This window comes from Nannospalax galili, unplaced genomic scaffold, assembly GCF_000622305.1.
Source record: "Nannospalax galili isolate Female #2095 unplaced genomic scaffold, S.galili_v1.0 scaffold109, whole genome shotgun sequence".
NCBI lineage: Eukaryota > Metazoa > Chordata > Mammalia > Rodentia > Spalacidae > Nannospalax > Nannospalax galili.
This window is the reverse complement of record NW_008360315.1, coordinates 1,774,928-1,793,233: the sequence shown is the minus strand read 5'-3', so window position 1 is coordinate 1,793,233 and position 18,306 is coordinate 1,774,928. Positions and strand designations below refer to the sequence as shown.

At 42.2% G+C, this 18,306-nt stretch overlaps 1 protein-coding gene across 4 annotated transcripts in view; it reads right to left on the bottom strand.

Moving 5' to 3' along the window:
* Positions 1 to 18,306, bottom strand: part of Sh3rf1 (SH3 domain containing ring finger 1) — a 177,269-nt gene that overhangs the window by 19,510 nt on the left and 139,453 nt on the right. For all 4 annotated transcript variants that reach the window (XM_029559547.1, XM_029559549.1, XM_008824940.3 and 1 more), the window contains 5 exons: positions 16,849 to 16,959; positions 8,950 to 9,128; positions 7,651 to 7,821; positions 3,902 to 4,161; positions 1,488 to 1,846 (listed from right to left, as the gene is read on the bottom strand). In XM_029559547.1, coding sequence (XP_029415407.1) covers positions 1,488 to 1,846; positions 3,902 to 4,161; positions 7,651 to 7,821; positions 8,950 to 9,128; positions 16,849 to 16,959 — 1,080 coding nt within the window. The remainder of the gene's footprint in view (positions 1 to 1,487; positions 1,847 to 3,901; positions 4,162 to 7,650; positions 7,822 to 8,949; positions 9,129 to 16,848; positions 16,960 to 18,306) is intronic.

Sequence of the window (18,306 nt, the reverse complement as noted above, 5' to 3'; positions counted from 1 at the left end):
GGAACCCAGGTCTTCTGCAAGAACAGTCAGTATTCTTAACTGCTGAGCCACCTCTCTAGTCCCTCTATGAAGTCTATTAATGCAAGTGCCGAGAAGGCGAGGGCTGAAGGGCCCTTGTTCCCCTAAGTGACCAGGGACATTATGACCAAACCTTAAAACAAAAAGTATATAGGGGCTGGAGAGATGGCACATTCTTAACTCCAGTTCCAGGGGAATCCAAAGTCCTCTTCTGACCTCCGTGGCATTGCACAACACGAGTGCACTCACATACATGCAGGCGATACACTCATACACATAAAATAATAAAAATAAAAAATAAAAACAAAACCGGCCCCCCAAACCCAAAAAGTCTAAAAATAATTCTTTCAAAATACTAACAAAGTTGGACATGTCACCTTGGCTACAAGTTTAACACAGTTAATTATAAACAAAAACAGATACCAATCTTTAAAAAAAAAAACTCTCATTAAAGGTTAACCAAAAATTAACTTTTTAGTAGGTGTTAAAGTTTATTTCCTTATAAACTCCTATTTATAGGCTTCCCGAGCCATTTCGGTAGAAGTCTATCCATTAGGAGCCTGGGGGCTAAGAGTTTGTGATTTCAAGAAAGCTTCCCAGAGCTGCTCTACAGTTTTGAGGGAAAGGCAGGAAATACTGAATAAGAAGTCAAGACTGTGGTACAACTGCCCAGACCTTATTCACACTGAGTCACCAGCAATTTCTCTTCCCTTCAACAGACCTGTCTCTGTGCCCACCCATAGGGTAATCTTTCAAAATAGTTTTCTATTGTATTTATTTGAACCCGAGCCCCAAAGGAGAGATGAACTCTCCCTTATGTTTCAGGTCCTATCTCTCAAGAAATCCTGCTGATGATGGCTAAATGTACTACAGATAAAATAAATTTGCAGATAATATTTTTAATGGACACTTTCAAACCCTCATATGTTAAAATGATTTTTTATTTTTATTTTTTGAGTCAAGTTCTCCCTGTAGTCCCAGTTGGCCTGGATCTCTGTCCAACCTTCTTCTGCCTCAATCTCAAAGTAATCCGCCTGCCTCTGCCTCCCGAGTGCTGGGATTGAAGGTGTGGGTCAGCTAAATTTTTTTTTTTTTTAACAGAATTGTTAACAAGCAAGACCAACTGGACAGGAAAACCTGGGAACAGCAAAATGATGAAAGAGTGAGTAACTGAAGGAGAGGAAGTTCCTTTCTGAGGCAGTCAGCAGCAAGCGGAGGCTGACTAAATCTTACTCACTGTGGTCTCCCTAACATCTATTGGGCCTGGCAACTGGTGGCATTTAAATACAGAGACATGTAAGACCTGGATATGAGGTCAGGGTGGTGGCCAGGCTTCCTCACTGTTGTATTCCTGGCACGGGGCACCTGGACTTGCCCACGTGAGCACATGAAGGACCTCAGAACAATGAGCCATTTCATTAGCTAGAAACTACAGGATACAATAGAAGCAGAGAAACAGGGAGTCTTACTTTGATGTCCTTGTCTAGTTTGATTGCTGAACTGTTCCCACAAGCTGATGCAGAATTGTCAGGAGATGTGGGGAGTCCAGGGAGGATGGTCACTGTCCGGCCACCAGGCTCGGTCTCCAGAGTGGCAGCAGTCATGTTTGGGGAGGTCAATGATGCAGCTCCAGGGCAAGCCAGGGGAACATTGGTCCGACTGATACTGACGGCAGCAACATGGGCAGCAGAGCCTGCCATTGGAGGCAGAGGTTGGGAAGCCAATGAGTGATGGGGCAGGCCCACAGATGCAGGTCCCAGGCAGGCGGCATTCTGTACTTGGATGGGTGTCACTGCTGCCGTGGGGCGTTCTTGGTTATGTGCTGCAACTGGTAGATGACAGGAGGGAATACAGCAAGAGTCAGTGGCCTAATAAATACTGCTCACCAACACATGAGCGGCCACTTTTCGCCACTTTTCTTCTTGTTGTTTTTTTCTGATAGAATTCACATGTATTTCCTTTACTCCAGCATGGTTATTTAAGACTTTTAGTAGGTTTTCAAGGTCATAGAACTAAGAAAGGTATTGAAGTTCCTAATGGGTCTAAAATAGATTTGCAACCAAGTTCATCAAAAATAATCATCACACTGTTTAACAGAGAATCACACAGTAGTCATTTTGCTGCATCAGACCATGAGAGGTTGCTCCTGTCATTTATTACAATAAAGAATGGATGAAGGGTAGTTTAAGTCTTAGCTAGATCCATAGATGAGTCTCGTGAGGACCTGGAAGATCAGCTATAACCAACGTTAAGGCCCTTTAGTACAGAGAATATCTTTCCACAGCATTAGAGACACTGAGCCAATTTCTGATGAGTCTGCAGAGCAACCAATCACACACTGGTCTGGAGTCCTCTTTTCTTTAAAAATTTTTTGGTACATTTTTATTTTATGTGTATGAATGTTTTGCCTGCATGTATGTAACTGCACTGGCCATGGAGGCCAGAAGGTGTTGGATTCCCCTGGAACTGAAGTTACAGACACTTGTTAGCTGACACGTGAGTGCTGGGAATGGAACCCAGGTCCTCTGCAGGAGCAGCCATTGCTCTTAACCACTGAGTCATCTCTCCAGTGCCCATTTCCTTTTCTTACTACCCACTTTTCTTCTTGTTCTTTCTGATAGAATTCACATGTATCTCCTTTACTCCACCACAGTTACCCAAGACTCTTGATAGCTTTTCAATGCCATAGAACTAAGAAACGTATTTAAGTTCTCACTGGGTCTAAAATAGACTTGCAACCCAAGTTCATCAAAAATAACCAGCACACTGTTGAACAGCCAGTCACACAGTAGTCATACAACGAGGGACAATGAGATTTGAGGCCAGAATCTTGACCATAGAAGTCGTACTTTCAAGTACCACAATACTGACATTCTTAGGATCAGGCCAATTATTTTTTTCTACAGAGTTTAGACATATCAGTTTTGAACTAGTGTGTAGGGAGGCTTGGCCCAAACAGATATAAAGTGTCTGTTAATAGTATAGACATGAATTGTACCTTGAGAAAGGGCCTGTGTTAAAGGTTTGGTCCCCAGGTGATGGTGGTACTGAGAGATGATTGGATCATGAGGATGCTAACTCTATCAACAGTCTAAAGAGGTGGGGCCTGCTTAGAGGAGAGGGCTTGTTTTTGAATCCTATATCTTGTTCTGGTCCCTTCCTGTCATGGTGGTTTCTGGCCAACAGGAAGTTATCATCTCTGCTCCACCACACCCTCTCTGCCACCATGCTCTGCCTCACTACAGACCTTGTGCTAGCTAGTTTTTGTCAAGTTGACACAAACTAGAGTGACCTGGGAAGAGGGAACCTCAACTGAGAACTTTCCTCCATCAGACTGGCCTGGGGGCATGTCTGTAGGGCATTTTCTTGATTGTTAATTGATGTAGTGGGTCCAGCCCACTGTGGGTGGTGCCAATCCCTGGATAGGTAGGCTTGGTCTATATAAGAAAAGTAACTAAGCAATCCAGGGGAGCAAGCCAGAAAGCAGTGTTCCTTGGTGATCTCTGCTGCAATTTCTGCCTTGGCTTCCCTCAAGGATGAACCACAACTTGTAGGTGAAAATAAAGCCTTTCTCTCCCAAGTTGGTTTTGGTCAGTGTTTCATCATATCATCTGAAAAGCTAACCAGGACAGGCTTGCAGTGATAGGCCCAGTAACCATGAGCCAAATAAGCTTTTCTTCCTTTTAGGGTATTTATCTCAGGTATTTGTCCCAGAGACAAAAAAAAAACTGTGACACTAAGACAGCACTAGTGACTATGTTGTGCCTGTTTCTGTTTCTACACGCTACTCATTGTTTTAATATCATACCCCCTTTTCAACACCTGTCATAAATGACCTGCTAGTAGTGAGGTAAGCCCTTTGCCACCATTGTTCCAGTCTTACCTGTTCTCACAGCATTGCGGGCCTGGTTGACTGTCATTTGACCAGTCATGTGTAGCAGGACCTTTGCCTGAGGACTTGTCTGGATGTGAGCGGCTGACACCACAGCTGTGGGGACAACACTGGGATTTCCGACCACACCATTTCCTTGGAGCTTCTGGGTATGCCCTCCAGCAGTAGAAGGACTGACCATTGTCACCCCCCGACTTGTCTGACCCGCAGTAGACATAGGGACTTTAGCTTGGGAAGCATTTGTCACTGCCCTGCCAAGACACAAACAGATGGAAAACCCAATCGATCCATCAGCAAAGTGGGAGACAGAACAATTAAAAGCAAGAAAAATGACTCAACTTTAGAGAGAGAACATTTTTTAAAATGAATGGAATTATTTTTACAAGTTTTTAGGAATAGCAAGTTCAAAGAAATGATGGCCCTGAGGCAGAGAAAGGTCTTGACGCCATTCTGAGTTACCAAACCACACACCATACTCTGCCTAAGAATACATAGTTACTACATTCAACTTCTCATTTCACGGCTACTCACTCACCTCCACTGACTTGCAAAGGCCTGAATTCTCCCACTTCACCCCCGAGCAAAGCTTGTTTCCTTATAATACCCACATTTCCATCACTTTGTTTTTGCTTTCTGACTTTCTCAACTTGCCTCTAACAAGAGGCTGGGTACACACTGATGTGTGCCCCATATACACTATGCACACACAATTTGAATGGCCTTTAAGGCTTCTTTTGATCTATCTCTATCTCATTTAAGTTTCAAAATCCAGTACAGATCCAATCATTTCAAGAAGTCTGACCTAAAGTTGAAGTTTAAGTCTTATGAGTCAACTGTTTTGTGTAAACTGCTTCCTTCATTCCATCTTTCTATTCCATGCAGTGTTTACAGTTTGACTACTGATTTGGTGTATTTTTATTTTATCTTATTTATTTTAATTGTTTGAGAATTTCATGCACTCAAATAATACGTTTTGTTCAAGTCCATCCCCAATTTCCTCCCCTCCAGCTTCTCCCCTATCCCTCCCACTTTTCCCTCCCAACTTCAAAGCTGCTCTCTTTCTTCCTTCATCCCTCCCTCCCTCCCTCCTTCCCTCCCTCTCTCAACCCACTGAGTGCACTTAGTGCTTCCTGTATGTGCATGGATGTGGGACCACCTAATGGAGCATGGGTAGTCTCTCAGGGACCACATCCCTGAAGAAAACTGACTCTCCTTCCCCCAACAGCCATCAATTGCCAATAGCTTCTCAGCTAGGGCTAGGACTTCACATCTCCCACCTCCTATCCATGCTGGGATTTTAGTTGGTTTGGGTTTGTACAGATCTTGTGCATGCAGTTACAACCGCTATGATTTCATATGTGCAATGGCTCTGTCATGTCCAGCAAATACTGTTTTACTACAGACATATACTACCTACATTAAACACTAATGATTCAGTGAAAGCTCTTTAAAGGCTAGGCCAGTGTACAATGGTTTGTTGTTGCTTTGTTTTATTTTTTCCTAGTCCTCCAGCATTTACTTGGCTATAGGGATATACTGTTGAAATTTAACTAAATATGGAGTAGTTTGTGTAATGTATGTTTTTGAATATTCTAAATCCATTTAAATGGCAATTGAGTATATAACAATAGTCTATTAAGTAGAATACACTATTAAGATCGCCCTTCCACCATAATGAGTAGCATTTGCTGTATGCAAGCATTTCTCCAGAGTTAAATGTGAAGAAACTTTTAATAATTTTTTAAATATTGTAAAAATGTCATCATTCATTAATTTCATTTTTATTATTGCTTGCTGTATTTCTCTTATTTATTACACATTTATTCTTTGTACCAGAAAGGTTGTTTGCCATTTTCTGGATGTGTCAGATCCTCAATGTATATATTAACATGTACAGAAAAGAAGGTTTATATTGATTAAAAATTTGCAAGTCAAATTAAAGCTAACATTCTGTCACCATCTGCAACAAAAGTGATTTTCATTTGATTAGGCTGCTGGCCAACCTATAAATCAAGGGCAACAGCTGACAAACATGTCAGTTCATTAAGCCATTTATTTAAAATCAGGAGGTTGTAGGAATGATTTAACACAGCAAGACCTGGATTGCTTATTAAGAGTCGATGGTCAAAAACCAGGGGTATCTCAGTGTTGGTTTCATTACAAGTCTTTTCTTTTAGTTTTCAAGGTGACTTTGCTCAATAACCAGAAAGTACACTATCTTTAAATAAAATAAAAGAATTTAATATATATTATATATAAAACTAAGAATAAATGTAATATATTTAGAAATCTGCCTGCCTGTTTTATAGCAGGCATTATATAAATGTGTGTGTGTGTGTGTGTGTGTGTGTGTGTGTGTGTGTATCAGGGTTTCTGAGCCTCTTGGGCTAGATTATTCCTCTTGTGGGTTGTCCTGGTTAGCTTTAACTGTCAATTTGACATAGCCTAGAATTATTTGAGGAGAAAGTCTCAATTGAGGAATTGCCTGTGGGTTGAACTGGCCTGTGGACATATCTATAGGAGACTGGTTAATTGATGACCAGCCCACTGTGGGCAGTACCATTCTATAGGCAGGTGGTCCTGAACTGTATGAAAAGTTAGCTGAGCATAAACCTGTCTATAAGTCATCACATGCAGTATCCACTGGTTCCTGCCAGACTTCTCTGGCTGTGAGTTTCTTCATTGGAGGTAATGCTGTGTAGAATAGGAAGCAGTCCTGCCTTCGAGTCTCTGCCTTGACTTCCCTCAGTGATGGACTGTGAGCTAGAGTTGTAAACTACAGTAAACTTTTCCTCCCCTAAATTGCTTTTGGCCAAAGTATTTTATCACAACAGAAAGGAAACCAGAAGCAGGCTTATCCAGAGGTGGCAGGGAGGTCGATCCTGCATATTACAAGTTTTAGTAGAATCCTTTGCCTCCATCACTAAATGGCAGCAATACTTCACACCATCAATTGTGAAAATCAAAAATATGTCCAGACATTGTCAAATGACGTTCTGGGAAAGAAATTGTCTTCATTTAAAATTGATTCATGTCATTTAAGGAATTTCTATTTCTGACTCTATTAGAAAGCTTATCAGAATTCAAAGATAATCACCAAATTAATGAATTAATGCAATGAATTGGCTGGCTTTGAATGAATGAATGAATTGGCTGGCTTTGAATGAATGAATTAATTAATTAATGCAATGAATTGGCTGGCTTTGAGCACTTCTTCACTATGTGATCTCATACAAGTTACTTAGTCTCTCTGTGCCTCAATTTCTCCATTTATTAAATGGGGATAATAATAGCAACTGCATCAATGAGTTAAAGATTAAGAATTAATAAATGTAGTATGTTTAGAAATCTGCCTGCCTGGTATATAGCAGGCATTATATAAACATGTAAGCATTAATAATACATCTTTTGTTCATTTAAAATATGCCTTTTATTTTTTTTTAGTAGAAAAATACTGAAAATGGAATAGTTGAGTCTTCTCACCTATAAAATAAAGCAAATAGCTTACACCCCCCAGTACGTTTATTGGTAGAAACCTATAATTTCAACACATATCCACATGAAAAGTAAGCTAAGAATCTTAGTATTAGAAGGAATTTTAGCAGATATAGATATGGATTTTACAAACTTTGGCTTTTGTAACAGGTAATTACAATGTGAGCGGGGATCTGAAGAGACTGAAAACCCTGGAAATGAACAAAGCTCTTCTGTTTAGAACTTACTAAACCATTCGTTCATACCTCGTGACTGGTGCCACATAATTGCCAGGGAAAACCCCAATCTTGCTGGTGTGCATGGATGTCCCTTTGAACCAGCCATCCTGGCAACGCTCAAACACCAAAAACATCTCCCCTTTTCTCAGCTCTAGCTCATCCTCCTTCCGGGGAGTGTACGGGTATATGGCAACATACCTAGAAGAGAAAAAACACTCTCAGGCTAACAGATACATGCTATAATCTCAAAATTCTGGCTGGGTACAAAGTCTTGACTATTTTATATGAAGGTAAACAGAAGTAAAATCTTTTAACCTGTAAGGAGTATTGGCAAGTCTCCATGGAAAGAGGTTTGGCTGTCTACCCTTTTAGTGCAGCAGAGGCCTTCCTGATTAAGAACCTGTGGAAGTGATTATCTCACCAAATGGTATTCGTGTGGTGTGAAAGAATTAATGCAGTTTCCAAGAGTGCCTATGTTGGTGCTACGGATTAGGAGCCCACTGGGAAAATTGAGTTCTTCAAATGGCACTTGTTAGAGTTGGGAAAGAGCCCCAAATGAGGACATATGGCATAAATCCCATTGGGAAACACAATATGCTGCCTTCTACACACACTGAACCTAGAGGCTTAGGCAGCACCTGCTTTTGTAAGCTCAGCCAGGAGGCAGATTGGATTTGGAAAAGAAAGTCTAGGTCATACAGAGAACAAAACAACTCCCCAAAGCAAGGCGATTGTGCCTGTCCACACACAGGAACCACGTAGGCAAACACTGACCTGTAGATCTTGCCAGTGCTCTGAACTGCCAAGAGCAGATTCACACAAAGTGGGAGCTGCAAAAAATTTGCTGCATTCTGTCATCAGCAAAGTCCACAGGACAACTGGACCATTCTGGATACTTACTGCTGGGGACCCACAGCTTTTTATATGCTGAAGGAAACTAGATCTAATATGTGTAGAATACCCTCCTGTCCCTTAAGATCCTGCTGCAAGGAATGCAAATGATGTCAAAAATCTCAAACAGGAGCTGTACAAAGGAGAAGTTCCCTGTACAGACAGTGTTATAAAGAAGTGAACAAGTACCTTTCCCTGAAGCCTCAAAGGCCTTTACTCAGCAGGACAGGTACCTAACAAACTCGTGTTTGGCTCATTTTGTTTAAGTGCCTTTCCTATTATATGCATGACCAGGTAGAAGTTTCTAGAATACAAACCCCTTGGTGAGCCATAAGCCAGTCAACTAGCTCCTATCAGAAATGCATCTCTTTATCTCTGTTGTTTGGGTTTAGTTTGAAATGGATGCTTAAATAGTAATAAGACACCCTCACTTACACACTGGGGCGAGTCTGAGGCCGTAAATGTGTGATCTGGTCAGTAGATCCCGCCATGGGCCTGGGTCCCATTCCAGTAGCAGCAGCAGCAACAGCAGCAGCAGTAGTAGTGCCTGACGGTGTGGAGGCGAGGACAGTGGCAGCCATGAGAGGGGGTGGAGGGAGAGGAGGATTCATAGTCTAGAACAGAAAAAAAAGATGGGCAAGAACACACGATATTTATTTACATCTTATATGGAAAGTAAAAGAGAAAAATAAACCAGAAATGCATCAAACCAGATTTTACTGCAATTCACACAGAGCAGAACCAGCAGGCTACCGCCGATGAAAACCCCCTTTAAAAATTCATCTCAAAGCCACAGCATCCTTTCCAACAAACAGCCTTGGGAGGAAGGAGACCAATGAATGGATTGTGTGTAATTTTAAGATAACACATTTAAAGTAGAGATTTGGACAAGGATGAGATACCTTTCAAGAGAGCTACTACAATGTCACATTGCTGGCTAGAATTAATTTGTGATTGTTTTTGTAATCTGAAACTTAAACACAGAACACAATTTAGTTGCACTCTATCTCAAATCATTCCTTTGGCAGAAAATTTCCTTTGATGCCTGATCTCCCCAAAGCCCAAACAATAGCAAGTCACAGTCATCAGGCTATGGTTGCCATTTTTGCTTTTTCTTTTCTTAACTTTGCCAGCTTTTGAAATTTAGGACTATCAAGGCTGGTAATCTTTAACAAGTACATCAATGAAAAGCTGCTGTTTCCTTTATGGGCACAATCTAATGGGGTTCTGCCTACAGGGCTCTGTGCCTTTGAAAATCAATGGAGCAATTGTTACCTTCTGATCTATAAACCCCAGATAATTCCTCGGGGACTGTGTACTGAAACTCCTGGGAAAACAGGCACACAAGGATGGCCTGAACCCCTACCTCGCTCTCCCTAAATCTTTGAACTAGAGGTAAAAACTCCATCAAAAGAGGAGTCAGGAGACAGAAGAGTACACCTAGGAAGCAGAAACAGCTTCTATCCATCAGCGTATTAATGAGAACAATCTAAGGGTTTGCAAACATAGTACATAAGCTTTCTACTTTGGGGAGTAAAAGCAAAATTTCATCAATACTCACTTTATCTATTAAAGTACACAATTCCAGAAACATAATATTCAAATTTCTGGACATGTGTTGCAACTGTTTCACATATTTAATTCTTTGCAAACGTGGCTTTTGGTGAGAATTTTCCCACAGTGCAGCAGAACATTTAGTGTAGAAGTAAATGAGGTGAAGAGCTGACTACAGAGCCAGCCTGGACAAGACGGGGCCAGCCTGGACAAGACAGGGCCAGCCTGGACAAGACAGAGCCAGCCTGGATAAGACGGGGCCAGCCTGGACAAGACGGGGCCAGCCTGGACAAGACAGAGACAGCCTGGACATGACAGGGCCAGCCTGGACAAGACGGGCCCAGCCTGGACAAGATGGGGTCAGCCTGGACATGACAGGGCCAGCCTGGACAAGACGGGGCCAGCCTGGACATGACGGGGCCAGCCTGGACAAGACGGGGCCAGCCTGGACAAGATGGGGTCAGCCTAGATAAGACAGGGCCAGCCTGGACAAGACAGGGTCAGCCTGGACAAGACAGAGACAGCCTAGACAAGATGGAGCCAGCTTGGACAAGATGGAGGTAATTTCAAAGTCAGAACCTCATGAAGACCTGCACCCTCTATACCAACATGGCAATGTTTAGATTCCTTATGCCTCCAGAGCTGTGTGTTCTGGGCTGGGAGTCTCCCAACCCTTTAAGCAGGGAATCAAACATTCCTTCTGTGTGGCTCCTTCCAGTGACAAAGAAGGGAGAAATAAAGATCATCTCGGCAGAAGGATCAGAAAATGTGACCCAAGTAATTCAAAGATAACACTGCATGAGTGGCCTGGCAGGTAAGACAAGTCTAGCTGCACAGAGCAAGGTTTGGAGGAACTGGGAAGTTACCACTGGCCTGACTGCCACTTAAATCTTTCTAAGCCCACTCTCAAAACAGCTTGGCTATGGCACAGCAGAAGACAGATGGGATGTGTTCAACAAGGAAATTCAAACTGTCATGTTAGCTTTACAGAAGAAGCTGAACTAGGACCAGTGAGATGACTCAGCAGGTAAAGGTATTTGCTGCCAAGCCCGATGACCTGAGTTCAATCCCTGGGACCCACGTGGTGTATGGAGAGGACTGGCTCCTGCAGGTTGTCCTCTGAGCTCCATATGTGTGCTATGGCATGTACACCCACACACATAATAGATAAATAAATAAATAAATAAATAAATAAATAAATAAATAAACAAACAAACAAATAACAATGTTTAAAAAGAAGCTGAACTAAATTGTCTCTAATAAAAGGCAAAAGAAGGAAACAATACAAAAACTAAATAAAGGCCACAACTTATAAAATACAGTAACCAAATGTTTTTGTACAGTTACTTTTGCAAAGACAAACAATTAGGCACTGAGATGTGGCAGAAAGAAAATATTGTGGAAGATTGTGAGGCTTGTACCTACAGTAATCGCTCTCTTTTTCTGTGGCTGAAATAAAAAAGATGACTTAATAACACTGGGCAGATTTTTTCCCATCTCAACACTGAGTAAATGTATGCAAGACTGAGGGAGAATGACTGACTAAAATCAGATTTCTAGATGCTGCAGGGTCCTGTGGGGCTGGGAAAATGATAGGGCTCTGTGAGTCCAGAGCTGTAACACACTGGCAAGTTCGTGGGTTGGTTTATAAACAACCTCAGCTGAAATAATCTGGTGCTGTGAAAGTTCAAGAGGTGATCTACCGTGCACTGGGGCGCAGGCAGTTCTCTAATCCCGCAAGACCTGAAATTTCTACAGAGCAAAGTACAGCCTTTCATTCACCCAGACCTGACCTGGAGACCTGCCTATTATACTAGAGTCTGGGCCAACCCAGGCACCAGAGGCTCAGGTATACATACTCTCCCTAACAGGAAGAAACATCTATGGGTCTGCTAGGTTCCACATAGCTCATTAAACACAAGTTTTAGGAGTGGCCAGCTCCTGTGAAATGGCTATCTTCTGCTGATGCCCAGGTTCTGTTCCCCTAGGCAACTCATTTGCCTTACAGAAGTCACACAGCTTTTCAGTCAGTAAAGGGGAGAGAGTCCAACCCCCTTGAAATTCAGCCTTTTGGTGGGGGTGCTCAATTCCCTTCATTTTCTAGAGTGAGCACCCAGGGAGGCAGTGTCTTCTCTCTCAGTAGGAGGTCTTCAAAGACACTGGCAAGCCACATGGGCTAGTGGATGTGGTAAGTGAAAAGAAGTTCATGTGTGGGAGTGTGACGCCCATCCTTCCTGGCTCGCTTTCCACCTCTTGCCCTTTCATGCAACTAGCCCAGAGAGGAGCCGGATCTGAATTTGGCTATGGTTTAGAGAAACAGGCTGTACGCTTTCAAGCCTAGGCCACGAGCAGAGGACCAGCTTACTAACAAAGTGCTTTGTACTAGAGTTTTAGGCACAAATTCAACCACCAATCTAAGGCTCCTTCCAACAGTCCCTTCCATGTGCTTCCTCACATACCTCCCCAGGGTAGAAAATGAGTCACCTGGGCAAATACTATTTAATATCTCCTAACTGATCATTGCTACTTTCTAAATGTCTAATCTCCAGTCAAAGCACTTTCTGCCCTACACAGCAGCATCTCTAAATGGTCTTTCTGAGATGTACTGAACTCAGACACAAATAAACTGACCAACGAGAGAACAGGGCAGGCTACTGCATGAAGATGGTCCCACAAGTCAACCCTGTTGTCAATTTCAACAGCAACGTCTCTGTGCCTTATATACCAATCTGTGAGATGGAGATTAGGAAGAATATGTAAGGTGTCTTTCCCAGTGCTCCGAGCACAGCCATAGATCAAAAAATGGAAGGCAGTGTTATGACTTAAAAGGCTGTGGAGTCAGACACTGTCTTACTCCTCCGTGTGCCACTGGCATCCAGCTGAACACCCAGAAAGTAGAGATCCTTAGTGACCGTCTCCTGAACATGAGAACATTCTGTGCTTCTGACATCCTCTTAGGATAAGATGACATGGATCAAAAGGCCTCAGTTTCTGAGATGCTAATATCCTTTTCTGTTGTGGCTATGGAAGTTTTGAACTGGGCATAGTGGCTCATGCCTGTAATCCCAGTACCTGTGAGGCTGAAGAAGGAAGATCATGAGTTCAAGCCTGGTCTACAGAAAAGACTCTGTCTCAAAAACCAAACCACAATAATCTACATAATAAAAGAAAGTTTTGACTATATCCTAACCCTCAGCCTGATTTTCAATTCTCCTGCTTATTTCAAGACTCTTTCTACCTCTCAAGCCACCAAGGTTTGTGGTCTCTGTCCCCTACCTCTAATGTATTTCCTTGTTTCTGCTGGTAGAAACCATGGAGCTGTGGGCTACTATAGACTGGTTACTTTCTGCCTATTTTGAGACCTGACATCATTTAAGGTTCTTTTGGTGTTTTTTGTTTTTGCTTTTTGTGTGGTTTTTTTTTTTTTAATTTGTTTTTCTGAGACAACGTCTCATATAGCCCAGGTTGGCCTCAGTGTAGGCGAGGCTGACCTGAAACTTCTGATCCTCTTCCTTCCACTTCTGTGGTGCTGGGATTACAAGTGTGTACCACTAGTTTATAAGGGATTGAATTTAGGGCTCTATGACTGTTAAGCAGGCAGTCTACCAGTTAAGCTACATCCCTAACACCACACACACACACACACACACACACACACACACACACACACATACACACAAGCACATTTTAAAGTTCAGAATCTTAGTACTTGGGAAGTAGAGGTCAGAGGATAAGAAGTTCAAGGTCACCTTTGGCTACATAGTGAGTTCAAAACTAGCCAGGGATACATGGATGAGTCCTGTCTCAAAGTGAGGAGGAGGGGGAGGAGGAAGAGGAAGAGGAGGAAGAGGCAGCAAATTTAAATTAGGGTTTTATATACTTTTAGAATTCAAGCTATTGTAAGGTGCTATGCAGTATTTGGCCTTTAATGTCTTGGATACTTTTACTTTACAGCAAAACATCATCACAGAGTATCACCAATTATTAACCGTTTGTTTTGGAAATTCTTCTGCCATTGCAGAAAAGATACAGGACTAAGATTTTCACCTTCCTCGTCCCACAAAACTAGTCAACAACAACAAATACCTCCTACTATTAATATCCAACGCCTGAATTAGATAGCTGTGATACCAGTCTTGTTCATGATGTTAGAAACTCAACAACATGTGAAATGTTCGAGACATATACTTGTAAATAACCTCATTATGCATAAAAGATTTAAAAGTTTCAATTTATGAAGAAAGCACTAGAAATAATTTTCATTTTCCATCTCTGGGGTGGCATTTATTACTTCTAAATCCATACCATGAAAAATCTAGTTTTCTTTCCACCAAGCTACATACTATTGCTATGACAGCACTCAAGAGTCTTTGAAATACTGCAGGTTTTAAATAGAATCCTTACCACAGTTAACTGAAGTCACGAAAATCCTGTGCTATTGAGATTTCCCCACTAATACCTAACATTTAATCCAAAGCATTTCTGCCAACCTACAAGGGACTTTGAGATCTACCCATCTCTTAGGATGACAGACAAGCCTGTTTATAATTAGTTTTTCATTACATGGAGTTGGCACAATAGACATACTATTTAATAAATCTCCTGCTTAATATATAGCCTTTCTTATAAAATCCTAGGATAAAATGGTTGAATATGAATTAATCTTTATATATTCATGCTCTCTTGTGGCCTGTCCCATTGATTTGCCCTAGAGTTAGCCCCCAGCAAAGAACTGGTCATTTACTGTATTGTAAAATGTTCAGTTCACAAGGGCTGAAACTCAGCCAGCCTTGTATCTTCCATACTAATTAATTTTTCTAAGATCAGAAAAGTCAGTCATTCTTTCCCCACTTAAGAAATTAAGTTAGAAGGTTTCCACACAAGGTACTCATCTGGAATGGAAATATACTGGTTGTGCGTGTGTGTGCGTTTGGTGGTGGGAAAGAAAAGGAAGCATCTCCCCTGGAGATTAGAGGGCAGGATGGTTATGAAACTTGGCTCCAGACAAACATCTGGGGCTAACAGAATCTCATGGAAACCACATTTAGTAAATGGTAAGTGAAATTCATCTTCTCCCCAGATGAATCAAGGCCACGGCTCCTTCACTAAACAGTTGTGTTATCAAGGAAGCTGTAATCATTCAGGGAGCATTAAAAAACAAAAGCAAAAAAAATATAAATAAATAAAATCCTTTAACCTCTGACTACAACATTATTAGCTTCTATTTAAATAGAAGAACATATTTTACTCTGTAAAAAGTCTTCAAAACTCTAAGTCTAGTTGGGTAATTATTGCATTCATTTATACCCCATCTTGTTTCAAAAAGCAGCTTTTAATTATGTATAAAACAAATCAAGCCAAAATAAACATTAAGTAAGAAAAATGAAGCAAATGGAAAATGAACACAATAAAACTAGACGAAGCCAGTATTTTGACTAATATGTTGTGAGGTTCTTGCTGGAGGGGGCTACAAATTTGGCTCTAAACAGTCCAGCAGAGGAAAAATATAATCTTTACAGAACATATAAAATCTCCAACCTCAAAACAAACCAGCTGCTTAGAAACCTCACTCTTATGAGTGTAGAGAGCAGAAAACCATAACCAAGTGAACCAGGCTCTCTAAAGCATCCTAGGGGAAAGAGTGCCACATGACCCAGACTCACCTCAAAACAGAGACTAATGGGAGGATCAGCAGCAGCCATCCCTCTCTGTATTCTAACTCCCTGATGTACATATGATCAATATCCTTCTACAAGCCAGGGCACTGAGGTTTAAAGGTGCTGAGTAACTTTTTCCATGTTCACATGACAAAGACATGCCTGAGCTGAACTTCAAGCCCTAGTCTGTTCCATACCAGGCCCCTTCAATGGACCATGCTGTTCCTCTGAAAAGGTCATCACACATTCCAGGTGTGGGGCAGGGGAGGGTGATGCCATGGTCCAGATACTAGGCAGTCTGACTGAATGAGGCTCTCTATCTTCATTCAACACAGTCTGAAAGTTGAATAGTCTAAAGTATAAGCCAAGGCATTAGCCTGGGTGAGAGATGTCTCACACGTACCATTTCCTTGCTGCTCACAGGGCTGTGGTTTTAGGAAGCAGGGGTTATTGTTTTTCTCCACTGCCTTAGGATCCCTTTGCCTGATTCACTCCTTTTAATCGTCTCTCCAAGGTTTCCTCTTTGTATATATCTCATTGGGTGTGCTGATTCTCCTAGTCAACATCCCCCATTCAGGTGTTTTTATACAATTAATGATTAAGTCTATCTGTGGGATGCCATGTTTTCATTAGAAAAATCAACACACTCTGTGTGAGTCTCCCAGGACAGCAGGAACCTAGAGTTGCCATGAGTTACAGAGGATAAGAAACTAGAGATGAATCCTAAATGTAGACTTTTGGTATCAATTTATTGTGTGGATGAAATCAAATCATTTAGCCTGAGAGACCCATGTCCCCTCTATAAATGTGTCTTTAAAAGGAATAAGCAGGATTCAGAAACTCCAAAGAAATGAAGGTTAAGCCTTCAGGAAATCAAACTGAACTTCAATAAAATTAAATGTACTTTTCAAGGTTCTAATAACTTCAGGCCACTGACTGCCATGATTAGAAACTTGGCAGGCCGCTGGCGAGTCTGATTTTTGTGAGATTAGGAGAGACAAATGAAAGGCAGATCCACCCCACCTAGCAAGCATCGGTGTAAACTGCAGGTGTTGGGTGGAATAGGCCGGAGCATCGTGACAAATGCCTCAAAGAGAAATGAAGACAAGGAAATGATACTCACTGCAAGGGCAGCTTGGTAGGGGACATCTGATGGGAATGTGAAAGATGGGCCAGTTGTCACTGGGCTGCTTGGGGGTGGAGTCACAATTAACCCGGTGGTGCTTATATGAACCTGCCAAGAAAAATAACTTATTAAAAAGACAGCCATGTTTTTAACAACACCTTTGTCATTGACACACACATAAGTAGAAGTTTATTAAAATAGATAAAAAAAGAAAGAATAGGTGATTTGTCTCCTTAGCTGGCATATCCCTTTAATTCCAGCACACAGAAGGTAGAGAGAGGTGGATCTCTGTGAGTTCCAGGCCAGCCTTACTTACATAGTGAATCCAGACCAGTTAGGGCTACAGAGTGAGACCCTGTCTAAAAAAGTAAAAACCAAAAACTTTCAGTGTATATACAAGTGTTTGTTTGTATATGTACGTGTGTGTGTGTGTGTGTGTGAGAGAGAGAGAGAGAGAGAGAGAGAGAGAGAGAGAGAGAGAGAGAGAGAGAGAGAGAGAGAGAGAGAGAGAGAGAGAGAGAGAGAGAGAGAGAGAGAGAGAGAGAGAGAGAGAGAGAGAGAGAGAGAGAGAGAGAGAGAGAGAGAGAGAGAGAGAGAGAGAGAGAGAGAGAGAGAGAGAGAGAGAGAGAGAGAGAGAGAGAGAGAGAGAGAGAGAGAGAGAGAGAGAGAGAGAGAGAGAGAGAGAGAGAGAGAGAGAGAGAGAGAGAGAGAGAGAGAGAGAGAGAGAGAGAGAGAGAGAGAGAGAGAGAGAGAGAGAGAGAGAGAGAGAGAGAGAGAGAGAGAGAGAGAGAGAGAGAGAGAGAGAGAGAGAGAGAGAGAGAGAGAGAGAGAGAGAGAGAGAGAGAGAGAGAGAGAGAGAGAGAGAGAGAGAGAGAGAGAGAGAGAGAGAGAGAGAGAGAGAGAGAGAGAGAGAGAGAGAGAGAGAGAGAGAGAGAGAGAGAGAGAGAGAGAGAGAGAGAGAGAGAGAGAGAGACATATGTGTGCCATGGCGCCTGTGTGGCGGTCAGATGACACCCTCTGGTGTTGGTCCTCCCCTTCTGCCTTGTTGGAGACAGGGTCTCTTGCTCACTCACCACTGCATATGCTGACCAGCTGACCTGTGAGCTTCCAGGAATTCCCTCCTGTCTCTTCCTCCTGTCTCTCTGTAGAAGCACTGGGTCTACACATGCATGCCATGCAGCTGGTTTTATGTGGGCTCTGGGGACCCAAACTCAGGTCTTCCTCATGCGTGCACACACTTTACACATTGAGCCATCTTTCCAGCCCATTCAACTGCAAAAGCGCTGACGAGCTAATGTGTACCAGGCATTTTCCTCAATGCTGGGGAGTCACAGACATGCCAGTCACTACAATGTGTTATATACAGAGTTCAAGTGCTGTTGGCTTGCACAGTAACACACTGCCTCATTTTCTATCTTCCATGAATCAAGCTAACCATGTGGACAGTCAACCTTG